Source organism: Sus scrofa, chromosome 5, assembly GCF_054392235.1.
Source record: "Sus scrofa isolate SSC_HxYL_T2T_F1_AM1 chromosome 5, Sscrofa_HxYL_maternal_Yorkshire_Landrace_v2.0, whole genome shotgun sequence".
NCBI lineage: Eukaryota > Metazoa > Chordata > Mammalia > Artiodactyla > Suidae > Sus > Sus scrofa.
This window is the reverse complement of record NC_139387.1, coordinates 9,158,211-9,179,745: the sequence shown is the minus strand read 5'-3', so window position 1 is coordinate 9,179,745 and position 21,535 is coordinate 9,158,211. Positions and strand designations below refer to the sequence as shown.

The following is a 21,535-nucleotide window of genomic DNA, read 5'->3' as shown; positions in this document are numbered from 1 at the left end:
GGAGGGGAGCTAATTTGCAGTCCAGAGTTTGATTTTGAAGGTGGAATTTGAAGGCATCACCTGGAGGTGGTGCAGGGTGGTTAAAAGCATGGACTTTGAAGTCCTTGCATTTAGGTTTCAGCCCCAGCTCCGCAAGGTAGTGCCACCTGGGCATGTGACTCAACCTCTCTCTCCGGTTTCCTTGGCCGCCGGAGGGGAGGATTCAGGCCAAACTGAAATTCCCGGGTGCAGCTCAGGGCCTGGCCCATGGAGCCCTCGGCAGAGTTCCCTGCAACCCCATGAGGAAAGGAGGGGTATTCTCATACCCACTTTATAGACAGGAAAACAGAGGCACAGAAAGGAGAAGCAATATGCCCAGGGTCCCATCAGGCATGCAGTCCAGCTCCAGGGACCGAGCCCTCTTCCACCAGGCTGTGCACAGAGGGCCAGTATGACCGACTGCATGGGTACAAACCCCACCTCTACCCTGTAGGCATGTTGAGCAGGGTACCTGATTCTTTCTCCGCCTCGGTCGCCTCCTCTCTCTGTTGTGGGCACTGTGCTCTCTGGATTGTGAGGCTTTAATGAGTCCATCTTGGCAAAGCCCACTCTGTGTGTGTTAGTTATCCTTCTTAGAGTTGTTCTGAATTGAAAAGGAGAATTAGAAGAAACCTGCTCCCCCATTTTACAGAAGACGTTACAGAGGCCCAGAGATGGCAATGAACCAGCCTTAGGTCACTCAGCTGGCAGAGCTCAGACAGGTCCACTGTTTTTCTACCAACCTTGAGCTGTTACACGAGAGGAGAGGAGGGTACCGAGGACGGGTGGGCAGGCCGCTGGAGCACCGGGATGGGCAGTCAGAGGCGAGGTCAGCTCTGGCTGCCCAGATCTGGAAGACGTCCCTCCGTCCCCACGCGGTGCTTGAACAAAACCCTTCCACACCGGTTCCTTCCCCTCCTCCCAAGTAACCGTGGCACGCAGGCCACTTTCACTGCGTTCACTGGCCTGCTTCGCTGCTGAGGATCACCGAGGCCTGGGGAGGGGAAGCGGCCTGGCCCCTTGAACCTGGGCAGGGGTCTCTTTCTGGTGCCTGAGCTGTAACAGGCAGGCAGCTGGGTGAGCAGGGCAGGAGGGCAAGAAAGTGAGCCAGCCTCCATCAGGACACCACTGCGTGGACACCGAGCTGTGAGTGCCTGCAGGGACTGCCCAGGGAGCCGGTGAGATGACGATCACCGTAACGAATCCCGTGGGGGACAGAGGGCACAGGCGCTTTTTCCAAAGTGTGTCTTATTTCCTTGCTCGCAGGTGAGCGTGTCCGAGCCTTTAACAGAGAACCCTGAGATGCCTCCGAATCCACGCCCAAAGAGCGTGTTGCTCGTTGGCAGGGGGCTGGTCTTTATGTCCTGGCCCTGAGGACCCCTACCACCTGCCCGGTCCAGTTTCCACCAGCCCACCCGGGCACTGCCCGGATGTTCCCCAGACCCTCAGGCTCATAAAGGCTGATTGCTGGTGGTTGTCATTTAAACGCAGGCTGCTATCTATCTTTGTTGCACGCTGAGCTCATCCTTTGGAAAAGACAGAGATGACTTTGGTTTTTTGCTCTAATGATCACACACCATCTAGAGACCCGAGGGGCACCTGTTCCCATCCAGCTTCAACTCAGACTGGCCGCGGGCCTCCTGTGTGTCTGCCGCCTATTAGCACCTTCACATCCATCCTGGAATCTCACTGTTCTAAAGAGCTGTCAGAAGTTTGGAGAGGGAACGAGATGCAAGGCTTATGGACCAAGTACAAGAGGTTTGGCCTTTTAATTATAGTTTTGCTATTTATTTTTCTTTTTAGGGCCGTACCTGCACATATAAATTCCCAGGCGACGGGTCGAATCGGAGCTGCAGCTGATGGCCTACACCACAGCCACAGCAACGCCAGATCCAAGCTGCCTCTGTGACTTACGCCGCAGCTCATGGCAACGCCGGATCCTTTACCCGTTGAGCAAGGCCAGGGATCCAACTGGCATCCTCACAGATACTAGCTGGATTCATAGCTCGCTGAGCCACAACAGGAACTCCCAGTTTTGCTATTGATTTTTAACTTATATAGGATCTGTGATACCACTTTCTTGAAATTTCTTGGGACTTGCTTTATGTCCTCCTATGTGATATGCGTGATCCTTTTCCGAAAGCTTCGGTGTGTACTTGAAAATAACATGGCAGGTGCAGGGTTCTACAAATGCTGTGGGGTGTTCTGGGTTTTGTGGCTTGCTTCTTCGAATGTGTTGTAATTTGGGATTGAGAGCTCATGTCCACAAGGGTTTTATCTGTAAGAGTCCCAAGTGGCCTTTACCATGGAAATGTCCCTCCAGAGAGGCTTGCTTTTGTTACTGCCACCTGCTCTGTGGGTGAAACCCACCCCATGTTTGCTTTTTATATTAATTTTGAGACATAGGAGTTCTGGGACCATGTGGGCAATGCAAATTCAAACCTAGAATTTGTGTGCGGGAAGGTCTAGAGTTAGAATTTCTCAAGAGAGACTTCCTTTCCATTTTTCCAACAGAGCCAAAAACGAGCCAACTTCTCTTGACAACTTCTTTTTGCAAAAGGATTTTTTTTTTTTTCCCTCCCCGTTTGCTCTTTTGCTGAGGATATGGGTCCAGCTTTACTCAGGTGTCTTAGTTCCAAATCTCTCTTGGGCAGGGACCCAAGGCCCTGTCTCCCATCCCAATACAGATGTAGAGTCCAAGGCTCCTTGGTTACCAACATCGGCCAAGGCCTACACCTTCCCACCCTTGTCCCTGCACCACCCACCCTGCCGGGCAGCTGAAGGATCAACACCTACTTGTCACCCGGATTTTGGCTGCTTCTTTATTTGTTTCTGGTTCTTGGGGATTTCTTTACTATCTTGGAAGCTCAGTTGCATATTTGAAAGAATGTAACATTTTCTTTAGTGCCTCCAAGAATTGTGTAGCAGCTAGTTCTTCAGCAGCTTCCACCCACCATGCCTGAGATCTGGTCTCTCTCTTTTGCTTCTGAGTGACCCTGGGGAACCCCTGCCCTGCCTCCTCATCTGCTTGAGGGGTTCATCATCCCCCACAACCTCTCCAAGTGAAAGGCATGAGATTGGGTGGGAGGGGTGACAGGCAGTGGTCCTTCTGGGATGCCTGGTGACTGGTCATCTCGGAGCTGAGGGGTGTCTGGGGGCAAAGACTCTTCAGCAAAGCGGCAGAATTCCCCAGGAGTGCCTGGGAGGTGGGGTGGGGGGCAGGTGCTCCCCCCAAGTTTCCAATCTCTGGGTGACAATGCCTCCTGGATCCTCTGCCTGATTCACACCCCAGGAGTCCCCAACCACCCTCCTCTCCCACCCAGGGTGACACCTGCGCCAGCTCCCCGGCCTGTGAGCTGTGCCAACACGTGCTTCTTTGCCCACACCAAATACCAGGAGGTTTTTGGAGAGTCCTCACAGCACTCAGAGCCGATCACCAAATCCAAATCCACAGGATTCTACATCTCTCTGGCCACTTCCTGTCACCCCCACTGCCTTGGCTACGTCCAGGCCTCAAAATAGCTCAGGGAGTGATTTCAGGTTGTGGCCTCTGTCCCTCCCCTGACTCTCAGACGCTCAGAGCAGGGATGCCTGGAGGGCAGGCCAGGCGGCTCACCTGCGGCTCCCTTCCAGGCCCCGCCCTATGGCTGCACTGGCCCTGCCAGCCTCGCTCAGCCAGAGGCCTTGTTAAAGCCTGAACTCTCAGAAGCCAGCAGCCTCAACAAAGAGGGTGCAGGCGCGAACACAGGCTTGTGATCTGGCTTGAGGGGGGCTTGGCATTTGAACATCCTCACACGGAGGCCCCTCTTCAGTTCAGGTACAGGTTAACAAGGACAGAAAACCCATCGCACTTCCAGCTTCAAAAAACCCCGACTGAATAGTTTTGCAAAATTGTCATTCTCACCCCATCTCATTCCTTACTCCTTAACTTGCCCCAAATCCGGAGCTTCACCCCCTGGCTGACCCGCACCCCTGGTGAGGTCCAAGGACAGGTTGAGCTAAGGGGCGGAGGGGGGAGCTCAGGCACCGGCCGGGTGGCAATGGAGACCCGACTCCTCTCAGATGGGCCCTCAGGCTCCCTGAGCCCCGCTGAGTTGCACAGACTTTTGCACCCCCACGCAAACCCTCCCATCTTCCTTTAGAAGCTCCCGGGTCACACGCATCCGCCCGCAACTAATAAGCAGGTGGAGCGGCTCAGAGATGGCATGCAGGGCTTGTGATAAGGGACGGTCGTGAGGCTAATCTCGGAATGCACCCACCTCTCAAGGGCAGCCTCCTCTCTCCCCCAGAGAGATGGGAGGGGGTGGGTGGCAAAGACACCTGTGCAGGGACCCCGCTCCACTGGGCCCCTGGGGCCAAGGAATGTCTTCAACTCCCTGCCCCTCCCGTCACCCTGGCTCATCACTGGCTGCACTGGGCACTGGGGGCAGGGGGAGGCCTCACGGGTGCTTGCCACGCAGGCAGTATGCTGACATCGCATGGTGGTGGGAGCTGCTGTTTAAATAAGTCCTGAGTAAGGATTTCTGGTGCACAGAACACCGAGCCCCGCGAGACGACAAGGTGGAGACAAGGTGGGGTGCGTGGAGGAGGGGCGGCAGGGGCGGCCAGCCCTGACCTCACGCCCGGTGCACCCCCATCGCCCACCTTCCCACCTCCCTGCCCGGCTTCCCTATCTAGACCAGCTGCGGATGGGGACACGCTCCGGTGTGACCTGCGGGCTCGGGGCCAGCTCGATGGGCGGCACTGGGACCCCAGGGCTCCTGGCCGGCCGCCCCCAAGCCTCACTGACCGTGTCCCTAAGGGAGGAGGACCAAGCATGGTGGCAGAGAAAAGACGAATCAAGGGTCCACCGGGCATCAGGCCCTGAGCTTCAAACTGGTAGCGAGAATGGGGTGAAGCCCCAGGCCACTCTTAGGGTCGGGAGAGCCGATCGCACAGGCCAAGGGGTGCGCGCTCACACAGCGGAGGACGTGGGGGCAGGGGACGGTGGGGGGTGGGGGGCTCGGGACATGATCCTGAGGTCAGTGGGCTCCCTGAAGGCTTGAGGCAGGGCTACCAGGCCCCTGGAGAACTCTCATGGAAGGTGCAGGAAGAATGGAGCGGGCTGGCCTGGGAGCTTTTGCCAAAGGAGCTGGGGGCAGACTGGTGGGGTGGGGGACAGGAAGGGTGGGGAGATCTTTGAGCGGTGAGCCTGGGGGGGGGGCAGTTCACAAGGGGGTGCAGGTAGGGAGGATGGGGAGGGTTGGGGGGTAACACCTGCTCCATGCCTGCAAACGGGTGGTGGTAGAGGTATGGGGGCGCAGCTCATGGGCGGATGGGCAGGCCTTTGAGGAAGGTGCAGGCTGCTGTTTTCGGGCTCCTGTGAGCTGCCTACACGCTCCTCAAGGCTGCTTGTCTGATCAGAGAAGGCACAGAGTAGCCCGCTCCCTCCCAGGTCCTCTGGTGACTGACTGGCTAGGGACCTGCTCTCTGCAGGTGCTACAACTCTGATTGGGGAGCTGGCAGTGGTGGGACCCCCCCCCCCGACGGGCCCGCCTACCAGGTAGTCACTGGGTTCCAAACAGTAGCAAGCATCCCAGTTTACCTGTGCAGGGGTTCACCCCTCAAGCTCAGCTCATCATGGCTGTGAGCTGGAGGGGGGCGTGGGACGTGGGAGCTTGGAAATAAGCTGAGCACCCCCGCCGCCGCCGCCACAACAGGAGCCCCCTCCTTGCCCTGGCGGGCAAGGCGTGGCCTGACGCTTTCTAAAGACCATGGTCCCAGCTGGGAGAAATGAGACAGACCCGGGCGCTAGACCTTAGCTTCGGAATGTGACAATTTATTTGGGGGGCCAAAGAGGCTTCTCACGCCCCCCTTCCTGGCGTTGATACGATACTGAAGAGCAGCAGAACAAAACGTACAAGACAGAGTATCAGCACAGACCCCCCTCCCCTGGCCCAGAAACAACCGCATCCAGAACAACAGAACCAAAACCCGCACCCAACACAAGCTGTTTTCTCCACCCGCAGCCTCTGGGAGAGGGGCAGCTGGGCTGCGGACCCTGCCCCGCGCTGGGGCGGGCGTCTTCATTTCCGGGTCTCCTGCTACCCCTACGAGTTTCCTGTCTTGAACCACTGGAGGCAAAGTTTAGCCAGCTGGGAGCTGGATGGTTGAACCACAGACAAAGGCAATGACACTTCATTTTTAAAATGAGAGAGAAATAAAAGAGACAGAGCGCCCCCCCCCAAATATAGAGCTATATATGTATATTTTATATATATAGAATTCATTCGTGCACGATTCATTAAATGAGCTTTTCAAAAATTAAAAAAATTATAAGATACATTTCTTTAGGCCTTTGTGTTTTTAAATTAAAACCAACAACAAGCAGTCTCCATCTCAACTCCACCCGACAGCAGGGGGAGGCCCCTGGAACCCTGGGTTCCTTCTACTGTGGCCTCTTGTGAGGGGTCCCTCGTTAGAACTGCCAGCCTCCTTTGCCTAGCTGAAGCTCTGCATACAGTAGGCGCTGACTCACTGGAGTAAGGTGCTGACACCCTCAAGGCTGGATGAGAGGGACCCCGCTGGGAGGTGGGGTCCTCAGTCCCCATCCGGCCTGTCCCCCTCTTGGTGTCCTGGTGACCGTCAGCGAGACGGGCAGGCCAGGGAGACCCTCTCCTGGAGTTTCAGCCCCTAATTCTGGTCTTTCTGAATCTGAGAGGAGATGCAGACAGAGAAAAACAAAAAAACAGAAACGAAAACCTTTAAACACTTTCCTCTTTTTTTCAAAAGTGATTCCTTAAACCATACAAGCCCCCAAGGGGCTGCCTTGGGCTAGTGCATGGGAGCCTGAAAGTGGACCTGACCACTGCATCCACTGTCCGGCGTGGGCCAAGTGCAAAAAAAAAAAAAAAAAAAAAAAAACCAAAAAACAAAAACAACCAACAAAACCCCCAAAGGAAAGAAAGGTGGGGGGTCCACCCAGAGGCTAGAAAGGCTAGTGGCAGCCCAGCTCTTCGAGCTTTTCTCCTTTGGGCTGACCCCTCACCCAGGACCACCTGGCTCCAGGTAAACCCCCTGCCCCGACCCTTCGCAGTGGCTCCAGGGCCCGGGTTCCAGCCTTTTCAAGAGGTTTGCCCCAAAAGGCCAGAGCAGCTGGGCTCTTCACTCCAGTGAGGCACCTCTGCCTCTCAGAGTCCCCTCCTGGTCCTTTAAATGTGGCAACCCTGCCCGCTGTACCCGCCTCGCACCGAGGCTGGGGACTTGATCACCGCCTCTTTCCAGGGCAGAGGAAGGCTGGAGTCCGTTTTGGCCCCAAGCCCTTTGCGGGGTGAGAACGAAAGGGGGCTGTGGGAGGCTGGAGGGCACAGGGCCGGCAACCTCAACCACCCGATCCTCAGCAGCTGCCTGGACACCAGCAGTGCTTTAGGCAACACCTTGCCACCCGATACACCCATTTCACAAAAGGGCAAACTGAGGGGCTGGGTAGGGAATGAGACAGGGATGTGTCCCAACTTCCCACCTCAAACCCCAGACCTCATGCTTCCTATGACCTAGGGGTGGGGAGGGGGTAGCATGAAGGGGGATGACCCCAGTCAATATTGAACATGGGAGGAGAGCGGGCTCTGAGGGGTCTTTCACATATAAAAATAAAGCAAACCGGACTGCAACTTCTGCCTGGCAGGTAGCACACGGAAGAGCAGCCGTGGGGGAGAAAGGGCCGGTGGGAGGCTGATCCGTGCAAGAGTGTGTGTGGGGCTGCGGAACCCGGCTCGGAGGCACCCTGGGAGAGGGAGGGAGAGCCCCGCTTCCTCTTGACCCGGTGCCCACTCAGGCCCCCTGCGGGGGAGCCGTCCACCTAGGAGCGACGTGCCTGCTGCCTGGGCCTCGGCTGCACAGCTGTGGGCCAAGGGCAGCAGCCACCTGCCAGTGGAAGGAGAAGGGGCAGGCTCTCCCTCTCGCCACGGCGGCTACCTCCCACCCGCTGTGACCACCACCCAAGACTCCCCCAGAGGCCACAGCTCCTGCCTGCCTGCCTGCCACCTGCATGGCCCTCGTGGCCAAGGAAGCTTGGGGGTGTCATGATCTTTGGGGCGACGGGGAGGGAAATGCCCCCATGGGGTGGCAGTGGGGAGACCAGATAGCTGGCAAAGGAATGGAGGAGGGTGAGGAACCCAACTATCCTGACTTAGCAGCCCCCCTGGAGAAAGTCACCCATGATGGGTCCTGGCCGCGGTCGGATCCCTGCGGACCCTCCCATGTGCCGTGCCCCCACCCCCCATCTCAGCTCTGCGTCTGGTCCCTGCAGCTTCTGGTAAGTTCCTAGGGGGACCAGGGGCCATCCTTCCTTTTGAGCGAGGACAGGTGTGGAGTCTGCGCCCAGCAGAGGGGGCAGGGCCGACCCTGCCTCGGGCCCCGGAAGGGCGGTGGCTGGCACCCCAGGCCCTCCCGGCTTCTATCCACGTTCTGAACGTCGCCGCCTCGCCTGTGCAATCACTGCGTTACTAATTTTTCTTTAAATATCTCTTTCTCCCCACCCGCCCCAACCCCATAGGAATCCCACGATATTTTTTTCTATTTCTTGTTTTTTTCTTCTTTTTTTGTTTTTTCTGTTTTCTGCAAAACTAATTCTTTCACTTTCCTGTCATAAAATCACCTCTGAAAACACAACTTCTTTACAAAAAAAGTCACGAATGACACAGACTCTCAGGAAAACACATTTCTATGGTCTCTGGAAACACCTGTAACTGGCACCCAGGTGGACGCTCACCTGGGGTGGGGGTTGGGGGCAATCACCTCCGGGGACAGAGGAGAGATACCAGCCCTTATTTGGGGGGAGCCAATTGGCACTTGGACGGCCACGGAGCCAACACAAAGGGCAGGGTGGGGAGGGGTCCAGGAGCACCAGCCCCCCAGACCCTGTGCCGGCCCTCGTTCTACATCCGGGGTGAGGAGGGACAGGGCCACGCTGCAGCCCCCGCCGGAGAGGTTTGGAAGGAAGAGTCCTCCCGTGCTTCGGACAAGGCGTTTGTTACCGAACCGAATTCCCTTTCTGTCTCCTCCTTCTGCCATCGTGACTCTGAGCTGACACACCAGAAAGTCACCTGGAGCCGCGTGCAAAGCCCCGCCACTCAGGCCAAGCCGAGCCCAGGCAGGGCGCCAGGGCTGGCCAGCCAGGCTGCCTCCCCCAAGCAGCAGACCCCCGGCCCATTCCTCCTTTGGCCTGCCTGCCTCCCAGGGCCCAAGCCGTAAACTGGGGCTTTGGTCTCTGCCACTGACACCTCAGCTCCCTGGCAGCAAAGGAAAGAGAAGCTGCCCAGGGCGGTGGTCAGAAGCAAAAGAGGGGCGTGGAAAAGCGGGAGACCCCTGGAAGGGTATCCAAGCTCCCCCCCAACCCCCCTCCCCAGGGCAAATGCCCAGGAGGAAGGGGGAGCTTGGGATGGGGGGGTCTCCCCTTTGCTTCAGTCCCCACCACGTACAGCAAGGGCCCAACTGGTCGGGTGGACCCCCCCCAAAGAAGGAGAAGGGTGGGGCTTGGGCTCCCCTCCCCCCACACCCCAGCCGGGAGGGCAGATGGGCCTGGGGGCCTCCCCAGCAAACTCCTCAGACCTGGGCCAGGGCCCGGACCCCGCTGATGGCAAGGAAAGGTCCAGACCTTTGACCTGATGACCCTATCTGAGGAACCCTAAAGGGCCCAGCGCCCGACGCACACACCGGTACAAGCAGACGTGCCAAGGGCAGCAGGTGCAAGTGCGCAGAAGGTTCTTGTAGCACCTTTGGTGGAGAACTGAGACAGGCCTTTAGGTGCTGGGAGGCTGTGGCAGGTGAGCGCAAGTCCCTCTCACCTTCAAGAGAGGGATTAGGAAAGGGATGGGGTGGGACCCAGGGGGACCTGCTTGGGTCTCAGCCAAAAGCGGGCCCCGCTCCTGTCGCCCTCCTTGATGTGGGGGGGAGGGGCCAAGGCCAGCTTCACCTCAACCTCCCTCCGTCTTTCCCATCCCTGCCCCTCCGGCCCAGGCATCTGGGGGGAGGAAAGGGACAGTGCCCAAGCTGGGGGGCCCTGCAGCTGCCGGGTTAGCACCGAGAAACCAGATGCTGTGTGCACGAGAGCTGGAAGCAAGCTGGGGAGAGACGGGGTGGGATGTGGGGGGGCAGCTGTGCCCCAGGCCCTAGGGCTCCCCAGGAGCTACCCAGCAGGCGCCACTGTGGTGGGCAGGGAGGGTGCCAAGAGACAAGAGGGAGGTCTTCCTAGCGCCCTCGCCCTCCCCCAGCCCCAACCGGTCCAGACTGCCCCTCCCACTGGGCCTGGGCAGGGGGGCTCCAACTGCCCAGCCCCATCCCAGGGTCAACACCAAGCCATGGAAACAAGCAAAGCACAGGCAGGGTTGTCCGAGGGCTGGGAGGGGGCGGGGGCAAGAGGACCACTTTGGGGAGGAGGGCCCCCCAGCCCCCCTCCTCGGTGGAGCCCCCTCACTTGCTCACCCCACTGCCGCCACCCCCCGCTGCGGCGCCTGCGACGCCTGCGGCCACCTTCTCGAAATCCTCAGGGTTGCAGAATTCCTTGATAGTGACCGTCAGGAGATTGCTGGTGACGTCGGTGACGACCACGTTGGAACAGGGCGACATCTCGGGGCGCCAGTCCCCAGCCTCGGGCTCTGAGGCCGCTGCTGCAGGCTCAGGGGCTGCGGGGAGGGCCTGGCTGGCAGCGGCGGTGACGTCGGGAGGCGCTCGCTTGCTGGTGGCTGCCGCCTCGGGAGGGATGGACAGGTCAAGCACCTCGGGCTCCCGCCAGTCGGGCGCGGATGGGCTCGTGGTCTCGGGGAGCAGCTTGGGGGGCGCGTCATCTGGGTCGGAGGAGGACTGCGGGGCCGGCGAGGGGCAGCCGGAGGAGCTGGAGCTGCGGGCGTCGTAGGTGGCACCCGGGGCTGCCAGGAGCAGCCCGGGGCCGGGGGAGGTGGCGACATCGGCCTTGCCGGCTGGCGGGGGCGGCAGAGGGCCGGGCGGGGGCTTATTGTACAGAGCGAAGGCACCGAACTTCATGTGGCGGATCTGGGTGCGCAGGATGCTCTCGCTGAACTTCTTGCTCTTGCCAATGACGCGGTTCCGCGAGGGAACTTTGGGGCGGGCCAGGGCCCCGGCCCCCTGCCCAGCGCCGCCTCCGCCGCCCGGCCCCTTGTCAATCACCTTCAGGTTCAGGATGATGCGGTTCCGCTTGGGCTCCCGCGGCTTGACCTTGCGATTGATGATGCGCACCGTCTCGGAGAAGGGGGAGATGGGCGGGCGCAGGCCCGGGCTGCCCCCCTGGGGGTCTGGGCGGGGCAGGGGGCGGCGGGACATGCGGTGGCAGCGGCGGATGTCCTTTTTAAGCCGGTGCACGGCAGCGCTGGAATGCAGCTTGGGCGAGGAGGCGCTGGCGCTCGGCTTGACGGAGAAATGCACATCACTGATGCGGAGGGCCTCTGCTTGGGCCCGCGCCTGTGGGACAGAGGGAGGCGGGCGGTAGGTGAGGGCTCCAGAGCCCGCTGACCTCTTCCGGACACCCCGAGCCGGCACCTACAAGCAGGGTCTCAAGAAACCATCCTGAGAACACTTAGAGAATCAGTGGCGCTCATGAACTCGTGTTAGCGATAAAACAGATTCAGACAGGTGATGCTGCATGCAGAAGGTTGGAGGGCAGGTCAGACCCTGGTCCAGGCCTAATTCCAGGACTAACTCTGCAAATTTGGCTGTTTCCGTGGCTACCCTGGCTGACAGAGCAGTGTCTACAACCACGACATGGCACAGAGAGAAGCCCCTGGCCAACCCCGCTCTGGGAAGCTCCCAGCCCAGCCTGGCCCTGCTCCCTGGATGAATTCCTGGAGACAGAAAGGAGCTCCCTCCCAACTCCTCCACACACACCAGTCCCACGGACCTATCTGCAAATGCCCTGTGCTCCTCTCTGCCTTTGACCAGGCTGCACCTCCAGCTCAGACTTGCCTCCGCAGCTCATCATCAGCTCTGGACAGACCCTTGGCTCCTCCTCTACACTCCAGCCCCCCACACTGCCCCTCCTGGGTCGGAACAACTCAGTGCCAACAGGCTCCAAAGCCAGCACCTAAAGCCTGGTTGGCATCCACTCCGGTTAGATATGGATTTAGGGGGATGGACCAAGAGGGCGCGGGGGCAGGACGGCTGAGCAGAAGTCTGTGGGGGAGCAAGGGATACAGTGCCGGGCTCCTGGGCCCAGCTGCACACTCCCAGGTGTGAGGTCTGTCAAGCCCCAGGGCTCTGCAGCAGCTCACCTGCTACCTCATGGAAGATGTAGGGTGTGCCAGGTCCTCAGAGACCCCAGTCCTGGGTAAGAGACCCACAAGGCCATGTAAGCCATCCTCCATGGCCAGTCCTTCCTTCACTAAGAAAGTACTAATGAGTCACAGGCCTGCAGCTTGGGGTACAATGATGAACACAGGCAGCTTCTACTTTCAGGGGCTGCACTCCAAGGAGACAAGAAACAGGCAATCAAGACACAAGCTGATGTGATGCCACAGAGGGAGTAGGGGGTCCAGAGCAGCACGGATGAGGCGCACAGGCCCCCGTCGTGGCAGCTGAAACCTAAGTGGGGGAAAACCCTGGTCCTTCCTGAGCCTGCTCCAGGCTGCTGCAGAGGCGCAGGTGGCTTGCTGAATGGGCACTGCTAAGCCAAGCAGTGGAGGCAGAGAGCGCCCAGGGATGAACGGATGGCGTGGCCAAGCAACCAAAAGCAATGGTGGGTGGAGGGTAGACGTGGAAGATGAGTCTGTGTTCTATACAGAGCCCCTGGCTCACGGTGGGCGGGGCGGGGGGGGGGAGGGGGGATCCCCCACCAGAACTGCCTCCCTCCAGGCAAGATGGGGTGCATTCCCATGGCCAGTCTGAGAGCTCCCAAGAGTAGGATGGGTGGTGTAGGGGTCTCCAACTCCCACTTCCACCGTGCTGGATGCTTAGCCAGACCTGGGAGGTGGCTTGTATGCCCCATCAGACCAGATGAGATTGCATCTGACCACAACCCCAGGAAAAGTGATCGTGAATAAGCCAGGATGTCATTTGGAATGTGGGAGAGGCACACTGTACTGTCACATGGTCCTCCCAGCCCTGCTGCCACGAGGTGGCAGCAGTCAGAGGCCTGACCTGCCCTGTGCCAAGGGCTGCCAGCTCCTCCTGCTCGGAGCCAGTGGAGCCAGGAACTGGTTCCCTCACACCCCTTCCCAGACAAAGGCAGGGGAAAGCCAGCCCTCCCTTGGCACCGCGACAAGGGCTTTGTGCAGGTTCATTCCTGAGGGAGCTCAGGCGATTCCCCGCCCTTTCTGATCCCCCCCCAGGGGGGTCAGTGTTTATGCCCTCTGTATGCTGCCTGAGCTCTGGGACCTCTGTAATTATGGTTCTGCTGGAGCCCAGAAGTGATGGATGGTCCCTGGGTTCTGGCCAAGCATGTGGCAAGGCAAACATCAGATCAGGGATGAAACCCCAGCTTAATGGGCCTCCTGCGACCATCAGATAGTATGTGTTACCTGCTTAGCACAGAGCCTGGTACAGGGCAAACACTTGAGAAATACTCAACTATCCAACGAGGGTGCTTATGAGCAGTAATCTTTCCCTAAGGTATGGTTTCCAACCTTTCTACAAAAGAAAAAAAAATCTCTTCATAATTTCTAAATACTATTTTTAAAAGGGGGCTGGTTTGCCCTTCCTCCTCCTCTCCCTTCCCCAGGTTGAGAATCCTTTCAAGGTGGGACCTGGGTCTGCCTGTGAAAAATGGTAACACAACCGCCAATGCATTTATTGCACTCTGGCTGGGCGACAGGCACAGCTCTGAGCAGTTGGCATGCGCTATGGGTAGCATGGAAGGTTCAAGACCGGGACTCGACCACTGACTGACTGTGACCAATGGCAAGTTATTTAACCCCTCTGGCTTCGGTCTTCCTATGTATAAATGGGGACAATACAGTCCACCTCCTGGGCTCCTGTTCTCTTCAGAACAGTTCCCTGCAAAAAGTGCTCTCTGATTATAATTTGTTTACTATACACACTGCCCCGCGGGTGACGCAGAGCAAAGGATTCAGACCAAGCTGATTCCCATCACCCCTTGCAAAGAGCTAGAGCATGCTCATGCGACCTGCTTTTCAGGTTCAGGTCAGGGTCCTCTCTTCCGCTCTCCACCTCCGGCCCCACCACCTCTGCAGCCTTCATAGTTTCCTCTGTGTGTCTACCTTGCCCTCTTAACCTGACACGTACGCTCTGAGGAACAGGGTGAAGAGAAACACACGATGAAGCCAGGAAGCGGGGTGGTGGGAGCTCAGGTAAATCACTTCCCCTCTCTGGGCCTGATTTTCTCATCTGCAAAATAGGAATGTCACTCCCCACTTCATAGGGTTGTTGAGAGATTTAAAGGAGATAATCCATGTGAGGGGCTCAGCACTGCGTTAGGCCCATAGGCAGCTCAGGAACTACGGCTATTATAAAAAAAAAAAAAAAAAAAAAAAAAAAAAAAGGCATTTTGTTGTGTCACTGCTCATGATCATTACTCGCTTCACCGCTAGAGGGCACTCCGGCCGCGCTGAGAGGCTGTCACGCAGCCCACTGGCCCTCCAGCTGCTCTGCCCCATCTCTCCCAAGAAGCATCAAGGGTTAAGGTTGCTCCGATCCCCTAAGCTGTGTGTAGGTCGGAGACAAGGGTCACAGAAAGATGTGATTCTGGAAACCATTATTTCTTTCGCTTCTGCTTTAAGTCCAAAGCGAACCTTGCGCAGGCACAGTGTTTTTAGAGAGTGGGGGACTGGAGCCCCCCCCGCAACTGGGCTTTGAGCCTTTTGGACAAATGGAAGATTCTGAAGTTCTGCATTCTGCACAGTTTCTTCTCTGCAGGGTCCCTCCTGCCCTTCTTGTACCAACTGTCACACCGTCACAGGTTGTCAGGGTGGGAAGGGGCCCCGAGATAACCTCAGCACTACTGGGGAAACCATGGCTATACAGGGAGGCTGGCCTGCAGCCCTGCCTGCCACCTTGGGTCCTCTTGCCTCTCCTTTCCCAGACTCTGTTCTTTCTCTCTGAAAAAATAAACACCAAAAAACTCTAAGATGGCTTCCTCTGGAGCTAGGTCTCCCTCCGGAGAAAGGCTAATGTGCTAGGCTTTTACCCCCTCACTCGCCATTCCCATGAGAACCTCCAGAAACAGCCAGAAATGGGGAGAAACGGAAAACCCTAAAGCCAGTGTGGCTCAGCCTGGGTGATAAACTCAAAGTGAAGCGATTTAAGGTCACAGTCAAGCTGGATCCCTTCGTCAGGAGGGGAGGCATGCAGAACAAACCCTGCGAGAGGGAAGCTGGGGGCAGAGTCGCAGGTGCCCCCTCCCCCAGTACCTCTCCCGGTTTCCTGCCATGTGAGAGAGCACATTCACTCTCGCTGGGTTCTAATTCCTACCGGCTCAAGGCTGGGGGACATGAGGGCTCTCACGTGCAGAAGCGACCTCCTTGCCGCTCCCTCAGGTGGACAGTCCCCACCTGCCTCATCCACCTGCTTCCTGCGGGCCTCCCCAGACCCTGGTCTTGTCAGCGAGGAAGATTCCCCCCCCGCGCCCCCCATTCCCGGGCCCCTCTGCTGAAGCTGGAGCTGGCCAGGGCCTGCTGCCAGGGGCTTGTCGGGGGCTCATAACCACCCCCTGCCCAGCCGGGGCCCCTCTGGAAAGGCCCGCCCAAGCGGGCGGCCGCGGATCTGTCCCGCCTTTGCAGGCCCCGTGTTGCGCCCGGGCTAGGGGGCCCGTGAGGGGGCTGCTGGGGCTGGGCCAGGTTACCTTCAGGAGGAAAGTTTTGGGTTTGGGTCCCCTCTTCTTGGGCCCATACAGCTCACGCTCCCTCTCCCTGCGGCCGAGAAACGCCAGAGGTTAAAAAGAGCCCCCTCCCGGGCCCCACTCCGCGCTGCCCTCCCCGGCTCTCCCGCTTCCCCGCGCGGCGCCCCAGCCGAGTCTCGGCCCCGCCGCCCCTGCCAGCTTCCTAAACTCACTTCTGCTCGAAGGCTGCAATGAGCCGCGAGTCCAGGATGTTCTCCTCGGGCTCCCAAGTGCTGTACCTGCCGTGTTACACATGCACAAAATAAAAAGAAAACCAGAGAGGCTGAGGCACATGCCAGGGAGCAGATGAGCGCACCCCCCCGCCAAGGAAGGAAAAAAAAAAAAAAAAAGGCCCCAGTGTCCGTTGCCTTCCTTCCCCCCTCGCCCCTGGATCCGGTGACACTCACTTGATGGCCCACCCCTTCCATTTCACCAGGTACTCGATGCGTCCCTGAAAAACAGAGAAGAAAAAAGGGGGGAGTGGGGGTGGGGAGGATGCAGGGACGCGAGGAGGCGGCGGCGCGGGGGTGGGCGAGAGAGCCCGGGCTAGCGGGACCGCTTCGCCCCGTTGGCCCGCAAAACGGGACACCGGCTGCAGGGCTAGGTGTCCCACCCAGGGAGGCAGCTCACCTTTCGGATCCGCCGTTTGATGATGGATTCGGCCGCGAAGACCCGCTCGCCCACTGCAGACAGCTCCATCTTGCTCAGCGGCACCCACAGCCCATAATACTCCCTGCTCCCGCGGCCGGTGCTGCACCGCTCGCGCACGCGCCGCAGCGCATAGGCCCGGCGGGCGGGCGCGCGGCGGGGCGCGCACTCGCGTTCCAGCTGCGGGCCGTCACGTGACCCTCCGGACTGGCGCGCCGTTGCCAGGACCTCCTCCTCCCCCGGGGCGGTTGCTAGGGAAAGTGAGCGCACGCGGGGCGGGGGCGCGCACTGGTTCTTAAAGGGGCCTTGCCTGGCTAGGGGAGCCGGGGCCCAGAGCCCCGGAGATGCTTGCCCTGTAAGAAGCCGGGTCCCGCGCAGTGCAGTCTTACAAACACTTTCTCATTCTCCTCTCCATCTTCCGGACCCTCTGTAGCTGACAATTTCTCCCTCCTTTAAACCCTCCCTTGCAAATCTCTCCTGGCTCGGAGGGGGAAGGGCGGTGGAATCTCTGCTGCTGCTGCTCATCCTCCCAGCAGAAGTTTGCAAACAGTTAAATATGATACAGCAGAAATGCATTTGCTGTTGCTTTGCCAGGCCCTGCGGGAATTTCTTTAAAACACTGCCCCCCAACCCCTTATCCATTATTTATGTATTCGTGGGAGTGTGGTTTTGTAACCAGTTCAGATGAATTAAAACAAAAACGCCACCGCAGGAAGCGGGGGAGGTGGTGAATTGAGGCCAAGGGAGGCCGGGGTGATCGTATACATCTGTTTTTCGGCCGGGGTCTTGGGCGCGGCACCTGCCTTCACCCAGGAGGTCCGGGTGAAGACGCAACGATGAAGATGTGGCGGTGGGGAGGATGGGGGTGGGGAGCGAGGCCGTGGGAGGACAACGGGCTCCCCACATACCAGATTGGGCCCGAATCAGGTCATCCTTGGGTCATTCGGCAGAAGTCACTCTCTCGGCCTCCTCCGTATGCTTTCTGATTCCCAGGCCCCCTGACCGAGTCACCCTCCTGCCGCCTGCAGTTCGTCTGCTGGTTCCGCCATTGCTCGCCGGAGACCAGAGCCCAGCTTCCTATTTGGGAGAGGGTGCCGGGAGACCTGGGTTGTCCTGGAATGGACGCAGAGTAGCCCTGCCACACATAACGCTCCGTTTCTTTTATTTTGAATTATTTCAACTTTATTTTATGGGGTCACACCAACAGTCCTGTTCTTTGTAAATTTCTTGAAAGTACAACAAAAAGCAGCTATCTATAATCTCCATCAAATCATTAACCTCTTCAAGAATCTTCTTCCAGCCTCCGTCGTGTGCCTATATAAACACACGTATATATGCACATATCTACATTGTGTGTATATCTATGGTATAGACATATTACTTAAATTCTTTCTCATTAGCACAGTGGGATCATAACAGTCACACTAGATGGAATCCACTTTTCTCCCTTAATGGCATGAAATGAACTCTTTCAGTGTCATTAAGTGCAGATTCACCATCATTTTAGTGGGGGGGGGGCACTGACACTGAGGTGGAGAGGAATGCAGATGTGCTAAGGGTCAGGGCTGTCTCTCGCTCTCATTATTTATTTATCAGAAAGGAGGATTTTTACATTTCTGTGGTGCAACAGCAATTCTTATAGTTTTAAGTCAACCATGTCACAATGTCTGATTCTCATTCCTGCACCTCTGCTAATTTTTCCAGTTACACCTTGGGGGAAATCCCCCTCCCCTCTTAAAATCGACATGTTTTTAAGAAATAGCTATTTGCTGGCCAGCCCACTGTGGCCTTCCATGTAAGGACGGAGCTGCCCTCCTAGGATGGTAGGGGTGGATGGACAGGTGAGCTGTGTGGCGAGAGAGAGAGAGTGTGTGTTCAGGCTGAGGAACACAGGCAGCTAGATGAAGCAAGTAAGCCATTTCTTATTTCATTCATTAGCTTTGGGGGCCCTTTTTTAAGGCTTTGTGTTAAACCGTAAGAAACAGAGGTGCCTGCCCTCAGCTTCAGAAACTCAAGTAAGAAAGACACCTGCTATACAGTGTGACTAATGCTGGACTTCAGATGTCTTAACTTTTTTTTTTTTTTGGCCACACCCACAGCGTGCAGAAGTTCCTGGGCCAGGGATCTAATCTATGCCACAGCAGTGATCCAAGCCACAGCAGTGACAACACCTTAACCACTAGGCCACCAGGGACCTCTGATGTAATAATTTCTTATGGCTGCTGTAATGTTACCAAACTCCAGTGGCTTAAAAACAGCACAAATGTATTATCTTACAGTTCTGGAGGTCAGAAGTCCAAAATCAGTGTCTTTGGGCTCTAGGAGAGAATCAGTCCATTTCTTGCCTCTTCCAGCTTCTAGAAGTTGCTGGCATTCCTTGGCTCATGGCTGCCTCATTCTAATATTTAATTTTGTGTTCTCTTGACTGGCCTCCTGTCTCCTTCTAAAAAGGATCTTTAGGTTATGTAAGGTATTATATGTACAGGTTCCAGGGATAAGAATGTAGACTTCTTTGGTTGGGTGAGGCATTATTCAATCTGCCATAAATGGTATGTATAGGATGCCTTGGGAGTCTAGATGTATTGGTCAAGCTTCCCCAGAGAAACAGAACCAATAAGATGTGTATAGAGATATATGAGGAAATTTATTACAGGAATTGGATCGTGTGGCTATGGAGGCCCAAGAAGCAAACTGGAGGACCAGGAAAGCCAGTAGCACGAGGCCTAAGGACCTCATGTTGCTGTGTAAGTTGCTGTGTCAGTTCCCTAGTCTGAAGGCTTGAGAACTGGGAGCTCCAATGCCTGAGGCCAGGAGAGAATGGATGTCCCAACTCAAGAAGAGAGGGAATCCACCTCTGCCTTTCGGTTCTCTTCGGGCCTTCAATGGATACCATGGTGCCTGTCCATGTTGGTGAGGGTGGAGCCCTTTACTCAGTCTACTGAATCTAATGAAGACACATGGGCAATGATGTTTACCAGCTGGCTGGGCATCCTGGAGCCCAGGCAAGCTGACACATAAAATTAACCATCAAACTAGATAAGGGAGCAGCCTACTGCCTGGAGGAGGTAAGGCCAGGAGGGCTTCTCAGAGGTGGGAACATTTAATTTGAGACTTGAAAGGTGAAGAGGAATTTGCTGGCTAGCAAAGAATGAGAAAGCCATCCCATGGTAGAGGGGTCAGCTGGGGCAAGAACTTCAATGAGAGACGGTCCCTTCCACCTCTTCCACAGTCTGAGGTTTGGTCCAGTGCCACAAGGTGTTCAATACATACTTGTTGGATCCATGAGTGCGCCATTGAAGGGATTTCAAGAGTAAGTTTGATCCTATAACATTTGTGTGGATTCAGGCCCAACACTTACTGGGTGTCCCCTTCCCTCTCCGTGTTGGCCTCTGGGAATGCAAAAGTGCAAAAGATGGGATTTCTGCCCTCTAGCAACAGAGGAGCATGAGAGATGAAGGTAGAAACAGATGCGATCTGAGCTGTGCAATTTTGTGGTCCACCTCTCTGAGCCTCAGTTTTCTTCATCTGTAAAATGGGGATAACCATTCCTGTCTTGTAGGCTTATTGTGAGGGTAATGAGATAACAAAAGCATGGCACCTGGAACTCTGTTGGCACGTAGCAGGTGTGTGATAGTGAGAGTGTATGTATGCATGTGCCCCAGGCCAGCTCATAGCTAGAGGAGTGGATAAACATAACGTATATACTTAAAGTCTTTCTTCCACTGAAACTTAGTTATTGGATCACTTCTAGAAATTGAAACAGTATGGGTCAAAAATAACACCCAACACTTTATAAGGCATTCATCATGTTTCAAGGACACTTTCAAGTGCTTTAGATGATACTATTTTAATCCTCAAAATAATCCTATGAGTAGATGTTATCATTATTCCACTTCACTGTTGAGGATCCTGGGTTTCTACCCAAACATGGAAGACACTGAGATGAGCAAAACATAATTTCTCCGTCCATTAGATGCCCTTCATCTCCTCCTAGGACCAGATGAGATCTGTCCTGGGATGTTATGTGACTTACAAAACAACAGACAAAGATGCAGAAGACATGCAAGGTGACAACACAGGTCTCCAAGAATCGAAACACAGAGCGTGCCTTCTGAAATACTGTGCTATGAAATCGTGTGCCCCCAAAGAAAGGCTAACTATTTTTAGAAAGAGAGCAGTAAAGACTTTTGGAAATATGCCTGAATACGGTCATAATTGGGCAAGGGATACAGGGAACGCCAATTTTGGCAGAGGGAACTCTTGGAAATGCAATTCTGACCAAGTCATTCCTCTCATTTAAGACTTTTCTCATTTAAGCAGGGGCTAAACTATCAATAGGCAAAAGAAACCGTATCAGTGGCTCCTCACTGTCTCTAGTGAATGGGCCCTTCCCAAAGGTCCCCACTCCCTGCGCCCCCATCCCCTGCAACCTCTTCCTTTGGTCTCATGGGACCACCTGCTCTTTCCTGAATGGTTCCTGCTTCTTCCCACTTTTGCACTTTTGGTTCATCTGAGAAGCACTTACATATCTTTCAAAACTCAGTCCTGGGGTGTCTTTCTGTATGACGTCATATCTGCTCCCCCAGACAGAACCGGCCAAGCCTTCCTTGGCTCCATTTGAGGGTCTGCAGAGTTCTAGGATCACAGAAGAGTTCTATTTGGTCCCTTGTTAAGTCCTATAAAGCATGGTCTCCCTGAGGGCAGGGTCTCCCCTACCCCTCACTTTCCTGACACTGGGTAGCTCGCCAACTCATATATTTAGTGAGCACGAACCACGTACCCAGCATTATTCTAGGTGCCGGAGATCCAGCAGAGAAAAGACAGACCCCTGTTCTCAAGAAGCTTAGATTCTTATAAGGGCAGCAGAGCTGACAGATACCAAAACACACAAGACAAGGAGATGAATTGCAGGCCAGACATGTGTTATAAACAGACTAAGGTCACATGGTAGGAGAAACAGGGTGGGTGGATGGGGTGCTCAGCGAGGGTGGTCAGGGCAGGTCTTTCGAGGAGCTGCATCTGAGATGAGCCGCATCTGCACAAGGAAAG

At 56.3% G+C, this 21,535-nt stretch overlaps 1 protein-coding gene across 1 annotated transcript; it reads right to left on the bottom strand.

The window, feature by feature from the left end:
* Positions 1–8,628: 8,628 nt before the first annotated feature.
* CBX6 (chromobox 6) lies at positions 8,629–16,566 on the bottom strand. Its single transcript, XM_021091475.2, has 5 exons — positions 16,469–16,566; positions 16,246–16,289; positions 16,012–16,077; positions 15,803–15,869; positions 8,629–11,472 (listed from the first exon to the last, which is right to left on the bottom strand). Exons 1-5 carry the CDS (start codon positions 16,535–16,537, stop codon positions 10,468–10,470), a joined length of 1,251 nt encoding a protein of 416 aa, XP_020947134.1. The 5' UTR covers positions 16,538–16,566; the 3' UTR covers positions 8,629–10,467.
* Between the last annotated feature and the right edge of the window lie 4,969 nt (positions 16,567–21,535).

Excerpts from the sequence above, each read along its gene's own strand:
- CBX6 (XM_021091475.2), bottom strand. The coding sequence starts at position 16,537 with ATGGAGCTGTCTGCAGTGGGCGAGCGGGTCTTCGCGGCCGAATCCATC. Across the intron at positions 16,290-16,468 it reads TCAAACGGCGGATCCGAAAG|GGACGCATCGAGTACCTGGT; the intron begins GTGAGCTGCCTC and ends TCTGTTTTTCAG. Across the intron at positions 15,870-16,011 it reads ATTGCAGCCTTCGAGCAGAA|GGAGAGGGAGCGTGAGCTGT; the intron begins GTGAGTTTAGGA and ends TCTCGGCCGCAG.